The sequence below is a fragment of the Cydia strobilella genome, chromosome 24 (assembly GCF_947568885.1).
Source record: "Cydia strobilella chromosome 24, ilCydStro3.1, whole genome shotgun sequence".
In the NCBI taxonomy this organism is placed as follows: domain Eukaryota; kingdom Metazoa; phylum Arthropoda; class Insecta; order Lepidoptera; family Tortricidae; genus Cydia; species Cydia strobilella.
Genome location: NC_086064.1, coordinates 7,528,267 through 7,547,587, shown reverse-complemented (window position 1 = coordinate 7,547,587; position 19,321 = coordinate 7,528,267). Strand labels below are relative to the sequence as shown.

Below are 19,321 nucleotides of genomic sequence, written 5' to 3'. Positions count from 1 at the left end.
TAATTTTGACGTAATTTTGATACTTAAACAATCTACAACATTTGCTGAAACTATTTTTATACATCAATTTGTATAATTTACCACCATAAATATTTGATGATTTTTTAAAAACTGCCCCTTCTTTTCATACATTACCGGTGACGCACGCTCGCGACCTCATTATTAAAAGGCAAGATGAGAAGACGTGCTAATAGAAACCAATACTTGTTATTTAGATGTTACGTAACAAAACGTGTATAATTTCAACGACTAAATCTATCAATTTTAAATTTTTGCTCCATAATCGACTACGGCCTCTTAATTCTCTTTGGTTGACGTCTTTAGCGCCGATTTAAACTTTCACGATTTTTACTCATTATTATTCACAACGGCGGGACTTAATCGCGTAAAATAAGTTTTCGAAAAACTCGCGCGCCTAGATGTTGATGTCAACTTTAGCCAGTCTTCTCCAAGACCACGGGGACAACGCCGTCCTCAAAACGTCAGAGGTAAATATAAAACTTATTTTACGCGATTAAGTCCCGTCGTTGTGAATAATGACGTCTTTGGCGGTCAAACGGCTAAATAAAACAACTCTTATATTAAAATACTGTCTGTTTATTTACAAAAGTACTTGTACAAAATGTAATCCATTTCAAATGCAGAGTATTACATATGTCTATTCTATAATACCTGGGCAACATTGCCCATTGATACAATGAGGGTAACTTTGCCATGCGGGCAAAGTATTTATGTCATTAAGTGCACTGCTTTTGTTACATAAAAAACAGGACAATACCTTAATGTTATGGTCAAGTTACTCTCGAAACGGCTATGTAGTAGCATGTTATACAGCTCTAATTATATTTTATAATTTGACCTGGTATAATGGCGTGTTTTGTGTAATAACGAAAAAAAAAGAGATTTTTTTCATTAGAATACTGTGCACAGAAAAATAAAATGTAGGTAAATGGGCGTTTTCTAAAATAAATATTGAAAACCTGATTCTTTCAAATCTGGACATTATTGGGCTCATTCTACTTACAATCGACAGCATTCTCCATCCTGCCATTAAAAAAAGTCCCAAAATGTCCATTCCGTACTGTTTCAAGAATGACAGTTATTATTTTAACAGGTAACTTTTCAGCAGTGTTTTTTTATTTGGACAATTATGTAATCTCACTTTGTGGTTAAGTTCAGTCGACGTAAGGCACGACTAAACAGGCGTTACTTATGCTATTTCATAAATACAGGCAGAATATTGCTTGGATTTAGACACGACCCTTTGAGAACCACGCCTATCGTGCTCGGCGCGTCATAGTGAACCTTGTCTCCCAGGTAGCAAAGTGACGTCACTGACGTCATTTATACGTCATAATGACGTCCATTATACTTCATAATGACGTCATTTATACTTCATAATGACGTCATTTATATGTCATAATGACGTATAAATACTACCTGGGCTGAATGCACGATGGTTCGTATTAGCAGAGAGAATTAAGAAGACAGACAGTGCTAACTTCATACATAGGTTTGTTTACCAAAAATATTATTATTCTGGTAGTCCACATCTAGCGCCAAGTAGCGGAACTATCAGTACCGCTACTCGACACTAGATGTCGAATGTGTCGCGACTGACGAAGTGTATTGCCAAAGATAGACTTCGTAATAGATGGATACAGTCTAAGGAAAAAACGTGCCTCGAAAATCAAGAAAATTTGATTCTCGATCAGAGGGCGCTACTAGTTTTGGCCTACTGTCGTATAGATGGCGTTGACGGTTTCGTTTGTTATTTAACAATTTTAACGCATATCAGTGAAAGAACATGAGTCAAAATTATAAAAATAATTAATGCAAATAAAAATAAAACATTTATCCATATTTAAATAAATTTTAAAGTATTTTTATAAATCTTCATTTTTAGTTTTAAAGTATGTCGATAGATGGCAGTGAATTTACAGTGGTTACAAAATTTACTATGACAGTACCGCTCTATCTTATTATATCCTCTTTGGTATTGCTCAACAATTTATAACCAATATTATAAGCAAGTTGAATAAGTCTTTTTGGTAACAATACCGATGTATGGAGTGAGCACTCTGTCTATTGTCTTCTTAATTCTCTTTGGTATTAGGTGCCGCGCGCGTTGACTTCTTTGGCGGTCACAGGTTTAAAAATAGATTTTCATGAAACTAATTCTATAAAATCATTAATAGTTTGATCATCCCACCCAGACAGCAAAGTGACGTCAGCGACGTCATAATGACGTAATTGTGACGTCATAATGAAGTATAAATGCTACCTGGGCATGCGGCAACTTATTATTAAAATGGCTCATACTAAATATATACAGGTTTAAACAGCTAAAATCATATCTAAAATTATTTTATGTACACTAAGATCTGTCGTTCATTTAGCCTAAAACTAAACGACTAAAAAAAACGTGTCGTTTTCAATCAAAAGGTACCACATTGCCGTTTGCCAATATGACGCTCTGACAAGTTATTCGTATAAAGATACAATCAAATTTCGTCCTTATGTTAAACGACAATGTGGTACTTTTTGATTGAAAACGTCACAAATTATCAAGGCCCAATATACACCTTAAGTAGGTATATGTTAGATCGTGAAACATAAAATGTGTTTGATAAGTCTTAATGTAATCTCAATAATTACAGTATAGAAAAATTAAATAGTGCTAGTTTTGTACATATTAATTTCTGTATTTAAATAATACATCGAATTTGTATTATTTCACGGTTGTTGTTTTTTTTATAACTAATATTTTATTTTTTATTTAGTTTAATTTCGATTAATATTTTATTTATGTAATTTTGACTTTCAAAATTATATAGTTTATTACATTAACCAATTTAGAGTGTTTATAATACATTACATAATTTGAATATTTTCAGTAAAATACGATTCATGTAAAAAAAATACTGGCAAAAGTAGTCTTACTCATAATAGTTTTTTTACTTGTCATTGGGGTCCATCCACATATTACGTCACAGCAACAGGGGGAGGGGGTCATGCCAAGTGTGACAGTACGTATCCCTTTACCGCATATCAAAGATAGATATAACTCCGTAATAGATGGATACAGTCTAAGGAAAAAACGTGCCTCGAAAATCAAGAAAATTTGATTCTCGTTCAGAGGGCGCTACTAGTTTTGGCCTACAGTCGTATAGATGGCGTTGACGGTTTCGTTTGTTATTTAACAATTTTAACGCATATCAGTGAAAGAACATGGGTCAAAATCATAAAAATAATTAATGCAAATAAAAAAACTCATTTATCTATATTTAAATACATTCTATCGTATTTTTATAAATCTTCATTTTTAGTTTTAAAGTGTGTCGACAGATGGCAGTGAATTTACTGGGGTTACAAAATTTACTATGACAGTAACGCTCTAGTATCAGTTACTCTATGCCGCATATAGAGCCCTAAAAGTCGATATTGTGTCATGTAATTAATGGATGACCCCCTGGTAAAATGTTATTTCCTGTATGAAAATTAAATAGAAATAATAAGTAGATTAAATAAAACTTACCTATTTAAATCTAGTGATATTTCTAAAATGGTCGTGTAACATAATACTGTTTTGGTTTTGGTCTCTACTGCGAAGACTTAGGGTCTAGTATCGTAAAATAATACTAAGTAAATGCGTGTAATTCAATACTGTTAAAAGATTCATTGATTTTATAAAATGTGTATAGTAAAAAAATCGTATACGAGTTTGACAGAAGATGGCGCTGTAGGGCGTCAAGTTTTGTGGTGCCGAAAAATGTGCATTATTTATAACACATTAAACTCTCGCATTCTGTACGCATTATTAATGATATTAACGCCGCAGAAAAATGCCGTAGACAATAAACATTAAACAAATAGGTATCACAAATAGTTTTAATTTATTTGTCTATCTCGAACATTTATATAAACAAATTTCTGGTAGTTAAGTGTTGTTTACCAATATCTCCGTTGACATTTTGCTGGGCGTCAGTCTTCCTTGACCACAGCTGTGTATCTACTTTGCTCCAAAATTAGTTTTATTTTATTATTATATTTCTGGTAGATATTTCGCTATCTTCGCTCTTTATCGCTTGAATATGCAAGAGCAAGAGTGACAGAGATGTTACATAACGAAATTTCGATTTCTTGTTTCGCGATAGACCCTCAGATTGTGGTAGTGGCGCACTCTACGCAGTTTTACGTAATATTCCCTATTGTCAAGGGTCAGCTTTTGACAGTCACACAATGTACTACTGCGCCTACATCAGCTGTCAAATTTTAGGCATTATTAAAACTTTACATATCTTATACAATCTATGAATATTTGCTGTTACTAAGCTGCTTATTTTAGTTATCAAAAATACATATACAATAATACAATACATTTGAGGGGTTGGATACATCTGAATTATCATAAGTACCGTAAACGCGGACTATTATAGCCCTAAAGAGTAACTTGCCTGCTCATAATAATCTATTATTCTATTTTTTTTAAATTCAATAACAATAAACAATATATGTGGTATTTTCTATAAAAAGGGACCTTATTGTCGATGGCGCTTACGCCATTATTAACGATGCTCGATATAAATCCAATGCCGTGCGACGTTGTGCGGCGTAAGCACCATCGACAGTAAGGTCCCTTTTCATAGAAAATGCCCCATATAGTTGGTCAAGCAAATCTTGAAAAACAGTTTTTTTTTAATTTGCCGCCTTTTTCTACTAACAAGATTTTCTTGACCATCCATATTGTTAAATACATAGTTTATTTTATTATTTCATATTTAATCCTTCGAAAGGGATTTTACGTTACTTCTGACTTAAGAGATAAAATAGCCCGCGTTTAGGTTCCGCTTAGAATGGCAACTTTGCCCCAAACTTGCGGATTTAACATACACAATCAAATCACTATTCAACTCTTTGAATGCTACGCCTACGGCGCGGGTTGATAGTAGTCTGGATAAAATTGCCCGCGCTTAGGTTCCGCTTAGGATGGCAACTTTGCCCCAAACTTGCGGATTTAACATACACAATCAAATCACTATTCAACCCTTTGAACGCGCGTATCGTGCGCGGCGCGGGTTGATATTAGCTGATATTAATCTGTAACCGCGCGCGTCATTTGACGTCTTTGGCAGTCAATGGGTTAGTGCTATATCACTGAACTATATGTAAGATACACAATACATATACGACTACACATATGATATAAGAGTTACGAATACAAGGCATTTATCATAAGAAGCCTGAGGAATGTCGTCATTTTATATCGAAGGCACATTGTAGTATATAAAAGGAAAGCAGATTTTGCATCATAGTACATATATGTGACATTTTCAACCAAAAGGTACCACATTGTCGCTTCCCAAGTAGCAGTGACGTCAGCGACGTCAATATGACGTAACAATGACGTCATTATGACGCCATAAAGACGTCGCTGACGTCATATTGACGTACGAATGTTACCTGGGTTGTCAATAAGGTTGATTTCAAAATTGAAGCTGTATGGAAATAGCGCCTTATTGACAACCGACAATAAGTAACCTTTTGATTGAAAATGGCACATATGTTTTGTGATGGTAACAAAGTCATTGCATAACTGAAGCAGGCGTGTCTCACTCCGCGAATTCGTCGCGTCGCTACAAGTACCTGCGGCCGCCTCAATTTTGAGGTTTTTTCCATAGTAATTGCCGCGCACCGCTATGGAACGGACGCCTGCACGCGCTTGCGCCGCCTTGCGCGTAGTTGACGCGTTTTATTAGGGAGTGAATCTTCTGTTACTATTATATATTCTGTGACTGAAGTTACTAAACAGATGAAGTGCTTAAAATGATCTTCACAAAATCTTTCCAACATTGCCATGTTACTTTAACTTTGCCTACAAGTTCAATTGTCTACAAATTCTGCCTTTCTTCACACAAAAAGTGCCTTTATAATAAATATTTCAAAATGTTACAAGTTTCACAATGCTAAGGCAATATTACTATACCTAGGTTTCTACATAGTTCAAAAAATATACAAATAATGTCTACCATGCATTGTCTAGGTCAGCTGAGCTGTATAATTCATATATTGACTCGTGCGAGATTTTTCACTTTGCCAACTGAGCAGTGTAAGTACGTCCAGCACACCCTGATTTCTATAATTCCAAAAAATCTACGAACATGTTGCCATATGTAATATTGTGATATTTCAAAGTATATTGACCGGAATATAGACTGTGATTACCTTTTCAATATAAGTCTAGTGAAACTAACCGTGAATTATGAAATAAAACTATGAAAACGGATTATATCGCGTATATTGAATTTATAATACATCCCGACGTTTCGAACCCTTTACAGCGTTCGTGGTCAACGGGTGACGTCACCCGCGATATAATCCGTTTTCATAGTTTTATTTCATGAGTAACTATCGCGGTAACCGAAGACAATATTAACCGTGAATTAATTAAAAACTCTTATTTATTTACATTTAAGAGTGAATAGGCTGTTACTGAACCGGTGAGCTCCATCTTAGGCCCTGTCTTCACTTTTCATCAGGTGTGACTAGGGCCAATCGCCGATCAGTTTATAATAAAAAAATATATATATAGCACAATAATTCCGCTACTTGACGCTAGATGTCGACTATGAAAATAATAGTATTTATGGTAAAAAAACGGATGTCTACTTAATTCTCTTTGATTTTATGAAATCTAATTAGCAATCAGGGTACATTGATAAAGCTTTGATCAGTAAAATCTTTGCAATTGATATAAGATTCAATGTCGCCTTTGTCAAAAAATGTTCACTACACTTATACTTAATTCACTTTCAAGTTACCATTTTAGCTGTCTTCTAAAGCTTTTTTTAAAGACCGATTGTTTTTAGTATCTGGCTGTGTTGCCAGCATCCGGTAAAAACTACCAACGCAAGAATTAATGTAAAAAAAAAACCTGCTTTGAATAACGTGACAAAAAACGTAATACTGGATTTTTTATTTAAAATTTGCCAGTTTATAATTAAAAAAACAGTTAAAAAGCATTAAATGGCGCCGATTAATTTATTAAAGATAATTTGTGGCTTTCCATCACAGAAGGGTCCTTATGTTTCAAGTGCAATAACGACGTTTCCATCTGAAATTCCAAGGTCCCTATTGCAAATGAAGCATACGGACCCTTCTCTAATGGAAAGCCACATTTTAGTCCAAAACTAAATGTTAAAAATAATGATTGTTGATAAAAACCATAAAATTATTACTAAAAATTCTACTTAAATGTACCATTCCAGTATTAGGAATACTACCAATGCTGCCAGCTGTCAACTAAAATTCTACTAAATTACTGAAAAATTCTACGATCGACATATCACTGTCATACTACACTGGATCCATAGAGGCGAGTACAACTGTCACTTTTAAACCAACATGGTGGTTAACAAGCGTACAGTCCACCCGGGCGTGAGATTATTACTATCGACCAGAAGTGCTAAGAGCAAAAAGCTTTGAAAAAGAAAGTCGCCGCCATTTTGAAAAACTGCATTTTTGGTCCAATCGTCTTGATTTCTGTGACTAATAGTGTCAAAGGTTCCTAAAAGTGATTTTTAGATAAAACATACGCTCTGTACCTTACTGTGGCGCCGGGCGTATTTACAACACATTGGCGCCTCCCTGGCATTTATCTTTGACATATGTCATATTACATTGCATGTTCACACTTTTCCCACGCCGTGCGACCGTCGCTTGTATAGTCTGCATCTTCTCATATGATTTTTACGTCTAAGACCCATTGTTTCTTTTATGCGAGCGGTCGGCCATTGTGTGCCATTGTTAGACACAATAGCACGCGCCGTGGCACGCGCGCAGATACAATGGTACAGTCGAAGGCAAAAATATCGATCCAGACAAATGGCTCAAAAATATGTGAACACGACTTTATTGTCTAAGGTACACATATTTTTGAAACTTTGGGAATGTATATATATTTACAGTTTGGCAAAAAAGAGTAGAAAATAATAGGGGCGCCACTGTCTACGTAAAACGTCTTGCATATGGCAACTATTGAGTCACTTTGACGTCTCTTTTGTATGAAAACAGTAAATGTACCCAATGATAAAAAATTTAGTTCCATTTCTACTCTTTTTTGCCAACCTGTATGTCCTTGACTGTACACAATGGCCGACCGCTCGCACAAAAGAAACAATGGCTTTTGTTTAACAGACCAGGGTCTTAGACGTAAAAATCATTTAAGATTTATACTATATTCACTCATGCTATTCGCACATGTTTATGTCGTAGAATTTTCCGCCTAAACCTAACATACAAATAACTTACTAGCTATTAGGAATAGCGTCAGTCCACGTGTTGAACCAGTTGTAATGAAGCATGGCCGCGTACGGGTGTTTCCGTTTTTTGTGGAGCCGCAGGGACTCCTCGGACGCGTACCAGTATTGAGGGAACTTGTCGAACGGGTACTTCTCTGATTCTTTTACGTAGGGCTCTGATGGGTCTCCTGTGAACAACAATAACTCAGTTATTTTAACATAATCTGTTGCTAAGGGTCTCCGGCAAGTCCGGTTCTCCATACAAACGTAGTTCCTAGCTCATTTTACGTGCCCGTAAGACGTGTAAAGTTTTCAATAAGTGTTTGGCAAAAATTTCATTTTTGGTACAAGCTTTTATCGCTTACTTTTCTTTCCACGAACAACTAATACTCATCGAGACAATTCTAAAAACCCCAAACACAATTAGGTTGCGTTGTTTTATCACAGAGTTCCTATGGCCACCTCCTGTCTCCATCATCATCAGCTCGATGGTACCATAATATTGCATTGTCACACGACTTACATATGTATGCAAATCTTCAGCTTCAACGGAAACCGGGAAGTGGGTCAAATTTAACTTGCAAGATTTGACCCTTATAAACATAGACTTATATTGACCAGGATATAGACCGTGATTACCTTTTGTATTATTTGTGAGCTCCCGATATTTCGACGCAGTTACATGCATCATGTTCACGGGTGACTGAAGATAGCGTGGGTGTCAAAGTTGTGTAGACAGCGCTCTGTCTACCCTCATTCTTACAAATAATACAAAAGGTAATCACGGTCTATATCCCGGTCAATATAAGTCTAATGAAACTAACCGTGAATCATTCAAAACCCTTACAAACATGTTACATACATACTTACATAGGTACATTGCAAGTTAATAAAAAGCTTGTAATAAGGGGGAATTATGTAAATCTATTTCCCCCTACACTCAAGAGCAAAACAAGGGTGATTTAATCATTTTGCATAGATCCTTGAGAAGTGAGTCTCTTTTCATCGCTTATGAGTACTTATAACTTACTTGGCGGCAGGCAGTAGACACAGAATATCCTCCGTCTCTTTCCCTCGTGCGTCTCCAGATGTTTCTTGTGCAGTTTCCGACGGGGACTTATGTGAGGGCAGCACGGGCACGGGATCGCCAGCGCCTTCGGCACGCAGCCGTGACGCTCGCCGGAATGTTGGAGGAGGGTTGACGCTACTCGGTAACCCTGGAAAAGGGAATAAAAATAAATAATGGCATAGAGTAACTTATACTAGAGCGGTACTGTCATAGTACATTTTGTAACCCCAGTAAATTCACTGCCATCTGTCGACACACTTTAAAACTAAAAATGAAGATTTATAAAAATACGATAAAATGTATTTAAATATGGATAAATGATTTTTTTATTTGCATTAATTATTTTTATATGATTTTGACCCATGTTCTTTCACTGATATGCGATAAAATTATAAATAACAAACGAAACCGTCAACGCCCTCTATACGAGAGTTGGCCAAAACTAGTGGCGCCATCTGATCGAGAATCAAATTTTCGTGATTTTCGAGGCACGTTTTTTCCTTAGACTGTATCCATCTATTACGGAGTTATATCTATCTTTGATAATGGGTAGTGAAGCCACGTGTTGTGGAGCGGCCTCGATTAGGCTCGTCCGTTAACCCGTGCGCGGCGCGTCATCGTGAACCTTCTCTTTGGTCCATCATCTTCCTTGCGTTGTCCCGGCATTTTGCCACGGCTCATGGGAGCCTGGGGTCCGCTTGGCAACTAATCAAAAGAATTGGCGTAGGCACTAGTTTTTACGAAAGCGACTGCCATCTGACCTTCCAACCCAGAGGGGAAACTAGGCCTTGTTGGGATTAGTCCGGTTTCCTTCCTTTCCTTCACCGAAAAGCGACTGGTCAATATGATATTTCGTACATAAGTTCCGAAAAACTCATTGGTACGAGACGTGGTTTGAACCCGCGACCTCCGGACTGCAAGTTGCACGCTCTTACCGCTAGGCCACCAGCGGGGCTAGCACATGATTGGCGCGAGAGTATCTCACCGCGACATAGACTACCCGTCCCTCTTTTATTCATACAGTTAGTAAAAGACGGGTAGTCTATCTCGCGGCGAGATACTGTCGTGCCAATCATGTGCTCGGCCTACAGCGCTCTTTGGTCTCTTTGGTCCAACTATAATATAAGTTCTTTATTGTCAATACTAACTTTAAAACAGTGTTCGCATCTGTAGGGGAAGGTCTTCCACTTTGGGTTCTTCTTGCGACTGAACGACATGCGGTAGGGCTCCGCAGGAAACCAGTCCTCAGGGTCCAAGGCCATTTCTACCAGCTCCACGCCTAAAACATGAACACATGGATACAAATCAGGGGTCTACAAACTTTTTGACCCAAGACCCAAGAGCCACAGCTATACTTCCTTTTTGTCGGACAGATTGAAATGATATGCAATCTCAGGGATATTACCACAATGTTCTGCCACCAGAGTGCAGCACTAGCCTTTTTAGTAAACCATAGAGTAACTTATACATACTGTACCTTTAACAGGTTTTTGACAAGTTTTCAGAGATAATAAAATATGACATTGATGCATCAAGGCGGTTTGTTTACAGAGGACCTACCGGGAAACGCGAATCCGAAATTTCGCTATCTGCCTCTTTATCGCTCGAATATGCAAGAGTGACAGAGATGGTGGATACCAAAATTTCGATTTTCTTGTTTCGCGATAGACCCTCAGATTGTGGTAGTGGCGCCCCCTACGCAGAGATTCGCGTAATATTCCCTATTCAGATGACTGATCTATATTAAGGCATCTGGCAAGTCAGTTTTGTCAGTAGCGCAGCAGATTTGAAAAATATAGGCGCGAAGAATCGGTCTCATATACACTAATCTGTCTGGACTGGAAGAGATTGCTCTTTAGCGATAAGACTGCCTGTTTTTACCTCTGTCTTCAGGTAATATGTGTCTCTGTAAATGTTTATTGAGGTTGTGCAATAAAGAGGATTTGTAAAGTATTGTAAATTTCCCCCCTTTTTCAGCTGAGTTGGCTTGCTTGAGTATAAAAATAAATACTATTATAATTAAATAATCTAACATCATTTTTTTCCTTATACACGGTGGCTAAAAAATAAGTGCATTTCCGTTGCCAGGGAGGTTTTGGAATTATACTGAGCAACTTTTACTATGGGAACAACCCCGAAATAGAAAAAAAAAATTGGCTGGTCCATTTTCTATGGGAGGGTAAATTTCTTTTTCGCGATTTCGTGTTTGGTCCCATAGTAAAAGTTGCTCAGTATAATCCCAATCCCAAAACCTCTCTCCTCTCTCGTTGCCTGTCTGGCAACGGGGATGCACTTATTTTTTAGCCACCCAGTATAGAATAGAGTACTTGTATTGTATTAAATTTAAAAGTGGAAAAATTACTGCCTTGGGCGAGACTTGAACTCACGGCCTCTGGATAGATACTCCAGCGCTCTGCCAACTGAGCCACCAAGACCTCATCCATAGTCAGCAAATCTTCCCACTATATGGGTCTAGGGGACCCTAGCGACATCTACCGTAAGAGTGTTATACTTCTTAAACGGCCACCGGAGTTCCAAGTCATATTGGAAATTCACCAGTTACGATGTGCTACCCATTCTAAATTAATTTTTAACAAGCAGAAAGGTCTGCGATCGATGCTATAAAGCTTAGAATAAATTTAAAAGTGGAAGATCTATCCAGAGGCCGTGAGTTCAAGTCTCACCCAAGGCAGTAATTTTTCCGCTTTTAAATTTATTCTAAGCTTAATAGCATCGATCGCAGACGTTTCTGCTTGTTAAAAATTAATTTGTATTGTATAGTATTGTAGTTCGGGCGATTTTCCGCAACTCGACGACTGGCGCCTATTTTGCGTGACATGGGGGTGGGTAAGAGTACTTGTATGTGGGAATCGTGACGTGGGTGTATTTGACTTACTTTAATATACATTCAAGAGGGACTTTAGATAAGTTTATTTACTCGTACTATTGTAAACTTACCATCGGGAACTTTTATTTTGGGCACTATAGTGACTTTAGGCGCTACAGGCACTGGTTTGGGCTGGCTCACGCTTAGTGTAGTATTAGTAGCGGCGAGAAGACTTGTCAGAATCGTGTTTTGTGCCTAAAACATTTATAAAGATCATAAAACATTAAAAAAGTACATTTACAATCGGGTCTGTCGCGAATTTATTTTGTTACCTTTATTTACTAACGTTTCGACACAGGTTTCAATGGTCGTGGTCGCGGCTAACTCACGCCCCAATCCGATTGTAAATGTGATTTAATATGTGTCCAAAACGCGAAAGTTTTAAATGTTATATTATAAAAGTAAATAAGTGAATCTTTCATCGGCCAATGTGTTCGTTTTTACAATAAAATTCCTTTAGATATTCAAAGTTTGCCATTAAATGAATTTAAATCGGTCATCAAACGAAAGTTGTGCAAAAAGGGATATTGTAAAATATCAGACTATTTAGAAGACGTTAAACCCTTGAAGTTCATAATTTTTTTTAAGTAAATGCTAATGTTTGCTATCATGTCCTATATGTAATAGTGTAAATGTTTATACTGTCCTTAGCTAGATACAATGAGGGCTAACGCGTATGAGTTCGCCGCTAGGGGCGCTAGTGTAGATGGTGGTCTTTTCCATAGTTCGAAATGTCAAATGTCACTTGTCACTTCAATGACTGACAGCTGTTCTTTAGTCTTTTGGACCACCATCAACAGAGGCGCCAACTGGTGAGCAAAAAAACGATAGCCCTCATTACGGCGGTGGCAGAATAACAGCGTCCGTTTCTGAAAACCTTTATGGCTGCTGTGCCCCGAAGCCTTATTGGCACAGACATCAGCTGATCACCTTCCCTTTCAATTAGTTTGTAAGCATTATCGTGTATGTACCTATGTTACAACTTCTTGAATAAACGTTTTTTATTATTATTATTATAATGTTTGACGTCATAAAGCGATTGTAAAATCCTATTATGAAAATAAACGATGATATTTAAAAAAAAAAAACTTTTTTGTTTAACCCTTCGAGTCCCAGCCATTGATAATGGAAAAAAACTTTTAACTCCAAGGGGTTTTTCACTTTTCATTTTCACACATTTTGTATGAAATGACGTGTGCGATGGGTTAAACCACTAAAATAAATACTAACTTGGTTAACCCTAAGCCACGCCTATCTTGCGAAAGTTGTTATTCACGAAGGGTGATATTCGTCTGTTTCCGCGCGCGTTAATTGGCGTCTTTAGCGATCAAATTAGAAAGCTTCCTAATTTTTTTTTGTTGTGTTATACAGGATTAATCTTGTATATCTTCAGTTGCTCCTGCTTTCTGGTTATATTTTAAAGCAAAAAAAACCGACCAAGTGCGAGTCGGACTCGTGCACGAAGGGTTCCGTACCATTACGTAAAAACGGCAAAAAAAACACGTTTGTTGTATAGGAAGCCCCTCTTAAATATTTATCTTATTCTGTTTTTAGTATTTGTTCTTACAGAAATACATCATCTGTGAACATTTCAATTGTTTAGCTATCACGGTTGATGAGATACAGCCTGGTGACAGACGGACAGACAGACAGCGGAGTCTTAGTAATAGGGTCCCGGTTTTACCCTTTGGGTACGGAACCCTAAAAATAACAATAAATTACAATACCTGTAATAGTGCTCCGTTATTTAAACTCTGCGACAAATCCACTTTCGGTTTCCTCTTGTAGCCTTTGGGTGGGCCCCTTTTCTTGGCAATCTCACCATTCTTCTTATACCTGAAAAATACAATAAATCCTTAATCGATGGTGAGGTTTTCTCGGAGGACTACAGTATCGGGGTTAATAAATAAAACCGGCCAAGTGCGAGTCGGACTCGCGCACGAAGGGTTCCGTACCATTACACAAAAAACGGCAAAAAAATCACGTTTGTTGTATGGGAGCTCCCCTTAAATATTCATTTTATTCTGTTTTTAGTATTTGTTATTATAGCGGCAACAGAAATACACCATCTGTGAAAATTTCAACTGTCTAGCTATCACGGTTCATGAGATACAGCCTGGTGACAGACGGACAGACAGATGGACAGCGGAGTCTTAGTAATAGGGTCCCGTTTTTACCCTTTGGGTACGGAACCCTAAAAAGGAGTGTACAGGTTTGAAAGGATCAGGAACGCGCATGTAACACCCTGGCTGACTGGCTGGCTGGTAGTGGCTACGGTGACCGTTTAGCATCAGGCGGCCCGTATGCTTGTTTACCACCGACGTGGTACTTATTAAAAACACATCAACAACTACGACTTCGTGCAACATAACCACTAACAACTTATTATGAGATCTACTCAGAAATCGCGAAAAAATTTACATAATATTTCCAACTAGCGACCTGCCCCAGCTTTGCACGGGTAGTTCAACTAATTAAATAAATAAAAATAAAATTCATTTATTTCAAGCTATTTAGCTCATACAATTACAATTACAATTTAAAAATACAATTAACATTACAATTTAAAATAATAATAATAATAATACAATTTACATTAAAATAATAAATACCACATTAAGATAATAACAATACAATCAGATGAAATAAATAAATTACTTACTAACTAGCCCACGCCTGTCCTTACATGCCTGTTGCAACAATGCGTGATGTAAGGACAGTCAAAACGATCTGCGATCATCACCATGTACACAAAACCTTTACAAATTATGTAATGTACACAAAACCTTTACAAATTATACATGTAAACCTTCCTCTTGAATCACTATCTATTAAAAAAACCGCATCTAAATCCGTTGCTTAGTTTTAAAGATCCAAGCATACATAGGGACAGACGGACAGCGACTGTTTTATACTATGTAGTGATGCAACAACCAATTTTTTTAGGGTAAAACCGACATAAAACGTTAAAAAACCGGCCAAGCGCGAGTAGGACTCGCGCACCGAGGGTTCCGTACTTTTTAGTATCTGTTGTTATGGCGGCAACAGAAATACATCATTTGTGAAAATTTCAACTGTCTAGCTATTACGGTTCATGAGATACAGCCTGGTGACAGACAGACAGACGGACAGCGAAGTCTTAGTAATAGGGTCCCGTTTTTACCCTTTGGGTACGGAACCCTAAAAAACACATGCTGTACTTATTTACCTGACAATTCCACCTGAATCACAACTCTTGGGTGTCTGCACCGGCGTTATGCTCAGCTTGGCCGGCAGCGAATATCTACTGTGCAGCGACTTGACAACATTACTGGCTTGTATACTTGGCAACGCCAACGGATTAGCCAAGTTCAGCGGATTGTTCACAAACTTGGGCAGTTTCACATCCGGGGTCGGGAATATGGATAGACCCTTGTTGAAAGCGGGTATTTGGTACACTTGGAGGTTGAGGGATGGTGTGAAGGTTTTGAGGCGCTTCGGGGTGGGCTCATCGTCGGAGGAGGACTGGGCTGCTAGCGGGTCTTTTTCAGTTGTGGCGAACGGGTCTGTGTGCGAATCTTTTTCTTGGACGCAGAACATCTGGAACAATTATGAAGTTTTAATAATAAGTTGATGTGTCATGACAACCTATCTATATGATCAACCTATGAATCCGATGGTCCCAAATTCATATACTGCTAAGGACATTTATTTGTGAGATGAGCACAGATAGTTGTTCCCGAGTCATTGGTGTTTTCTATGTATTTAAGTCTAATTAAGTACAGTAGGGAAAACAAAGAAAAAGGAAAGGAAAGCTCTGAAAGTGTGCCAAAATAGAATGGAGAGAAGTATGCTGAACATTAAACTGAAAGACAAAGTTAAACTAACACATATCAGGAAATTAACAGGAGTAGTTGATGTCACATATACAGTAAAGAAATTAAAATGGAAATGGATTGGGCACACGATTCGTAGCCGGAAAGACAAATGGTCCAAAGGTATCACTGTCTGGTATCCCCGTGATGGGAAAAGGAGAAAAGGAAGACAACAAGGAATAGCTGGACCATTATGGAGAAGGAAAGCCATGAACAGGGAGTTATGGGAAATTCTAGGGGAGGCCTTTGCCAAAGGGCAGACTGACAATGAAAACGTCCCGGATGTCAGAAAAACAAATTAGAATAAGTGAAATATATATATATATATATATATATAGATGTTTTTTTTTAATTGTAAAAAATAAGTCAGTAATAAAGGCTTTATTTATTTATTTATTATATATTTAAGTACAGTAGGGCCTCGATAATCCATACACCGGTTAATCCGAACGTCGCTGTAATCCGAACTGCCAAGTGACCCCTTTCTTTGAGGGAAAGCCTTTGCTTGGTCAATAAATAGAACCACCAGACTAAATTAGATAAGTTCTTGAAATGAATTCGCATTTCACATCACAATTATGTAGTGTTAAGTTACTTTGTTCAAAAGTTTCTTTGTTTTTGTAATTTTGGAGACTCATTATGCTCATTACATTTTTTTTTAAATACTTATGTTTTATATCTAACATACTATAATCCGAATGCTCTGTGAGTCCGAACAGGGGTTGTGTTTCTGAAGTACGGATTACACTACTGTACACACAAGGCCCTACTGTAATTATATAATATAGCCCTATTTCCCTAATGAGGGATAAGAGGAATGCATCATCATCATATATTATGTCATTGTCTGAGTACCCACAACACAAGCTTTATTGAGCTTACTGTAGGGCTTAGCTAATTTGTGTGTAAATGGCTACATTTTAATAATTAATGTTAATTTAAGTTAATTGAAACAAAATCTTGTGCCAGTGATTAAAGTCAACCTGTATATTTTTATTTATTTATTTGCAATTAATATTTATCAAATGCAATTGCATCTTTTATTTTTTATATTACCATGTTACTTTGACAGTTACTAATGTAATTGTTAACTATGACAAAAGCCAATTTAATAAAACAAATGCCATGTCATGTTTAATTTACACTATTTCAAGCAAATTGTAAAAACTGGTTAGCAATGAAAATGCCACATGTTAAAGATGAAACATAATTTACATAATGATTTGTATAAATAACAGTTAAGATTGTTTGACTTATTGATTTACCAGCATTCAATAACTGATGAAATATTCATTCAAATAATATCAAAAGTAGCGTAAAATGTGTATTTCATACAATTCCAGTGTCTGCCGATCTCCAAAATCACGGCTGATAAAAACAAAACACAAGTTACGATTCCAAATTCAAAAATTAAACACACCATTTAATGTCGAGTAATGTTCCATAAATCAAATAAACGTCGAAAAAGCATATAAAAGCTTCGGAAACGACAAAATGGCGCTATAATTTGTAAAAGTACGAAACAATGAGGATCACATGAAATAACTGCACATGCCACTAAAAAGCTACGCGTAGTACTTGATCTAATTATCTCTTACCGATAATATCTTTTATATTGAATGAAAAACATACCTTCACACACTATACGGCACAATTAGTCAATGTAGCATTTAGTGTAAGTTAAAACAATTAATTTATAAGGATTTGCACTGATTCTCGATTAAAATAAAAGTGAAAAAGAATAAAGGTTATGCCCACTTATAATAATAACAAATCGTTCCGTTCGTTCAATCAGACGCTACGTTTTAAGTTGTTATGTTGGTACTAATCATGCAAACATTAACCTCAAACACTACAATCTATCAAACAATAATAGACTCTACTAGATTGTTATAGGGCCTATATTTAACTGCTTATTGTATAAAAAAGTAGTTTTTTTTACGTTAATTGAGGCTAGACCGGATTTTTCTATTGTTTGACATTTTGTGGGGTGGCACGTCACAAAATAATGTTACCCGATTTCACAATAATTTTAAATATGACTCATGTTAGTATTCCGGATATTTCGTTAAATAAACGGTGTTCAATGAATCATTACTTATGTTTGTATGGTTTTAGTTTTTCCACAGTATTTTGTGAACTATCTTGTTTTTAGTCATGCTACCTCTAGGTACACAATAATATATAATACTATACTAGGTACTCGGTAGGTTAGACCGCGGTGCAAGTGTTGTTTTAAACGTCAAACTTCTATGAAATTATAAAATATAAATAACATGCTATCAAAATGGTTGCAGGCTTTTCTTGGTCTATTTTTTTTTCTAGCATGATCGTATATCCTACCATCTATGTAGGAATCACATACGCGTTGCCGAAGTTCTAAATAATTTTTACTTTATCTCTTATTTACTTATATAAAGGATTTGTGAATCTTTTTATTTTTTATCTGACTAAGGGCCTGTTTCACAATGTCCAAGTAAAGTCCTGAACACAGACTACAACTGAATAAGCTACTTGCCACTTATCTGACGGATAAAGTCATCGTTGGCGTTTTACAATCTCCAAATAAGCTTTATCTGCTGGATAAAGTGCTTTTTTTGTAGCAAATTTTATCTGGCAGTTAATTTATTTGTTAATTAGCTATCCAATACTTTACTTGGACATTGTGAAACAGGCCCTAAATCATGGTTATTTTTTATCGATTGCGAGTTTTTCGAGTACTTGTGTACCAGTAAACTACATAGCATGTTGCATCTTGTGTAGCATTTGTTAACAAAAGCTGATAAAGCTAGAAATTACAACACTAAACCGGCAACATTGATAATTTGATACCTACTAATTGACAGGCGCTCGACCAATGGAATGCGAGCTTTTGAAGAGTGTTGCCATTTAAGACTTAAATTTATAACTTTTAGCTTTATAAGCTTCTCTCAAAAATCTGCAATTATATAGGGCCCTCCACATTCCTGCCTCCGGTGCGAAGCCGCGAACGCGAGTGTGGAGTCTAGTTCGCTAATCAGCGAAATCGACTCCACAGTCTGGAGCCAGGACCACCGCGTAGTCTGGAGCGAGCTTAAGATTTAGTGACATTAAGAATTAAACAGACCACAGTAAAAATGGTCTTATTTATAGGTATCATTATTTCATTAATGCTGGCACCACACTTCGACTTATTTGGCAAATATTCGTGTTGCATCTCTTTCCTTTGACA

General features: G+C 36.8%; 1 protein-coding gene across 2 annotated transcripts; it reads right to left on the bottom strand.

Moving 5' to 3' along the window:
• Window positions 1-602: 602 nt before the first annotated feature.
• On the bottom strand, window positions 603-18,250 carry LOC134752097 (uncharacterized). 2 transcript variants are annotated; one of them, XM_063687657.1, is made up of 7 exons: window positions 17,504-18,250; window positions 15,465-15,835; window positions 13,984-14,092; window positions 12,328-12,451; window positions 10,518-10,648; window positions 9,331-9,517; window positions 603-8,488 (listed from the first exon to the last, which is right to left on the bottom strand). In XM_063687657.1, the coding sequence occupies exons 1-7, from the start codon at window positions 17,531-17,533 to the stop codon at window positions 8,310-8,312; spliced, it is 1,131 nt and encodes a 376-aa protein (XP_063543727.1). In that variant the 5' UTR covers window positions 17,534-18,250; the 3' UTR covers window positions 603-8,309. The 2 variants fall into 2 exon arrangements, with proteins under 2 accessions (XP_063543727.1, XP_063543728.1); XM_063687658.1 differs by having other exon boundaries at window positions 17,743-18,250.
• Window positions 18,251-19,321: the final 1,071 nt, after the last annotated feature.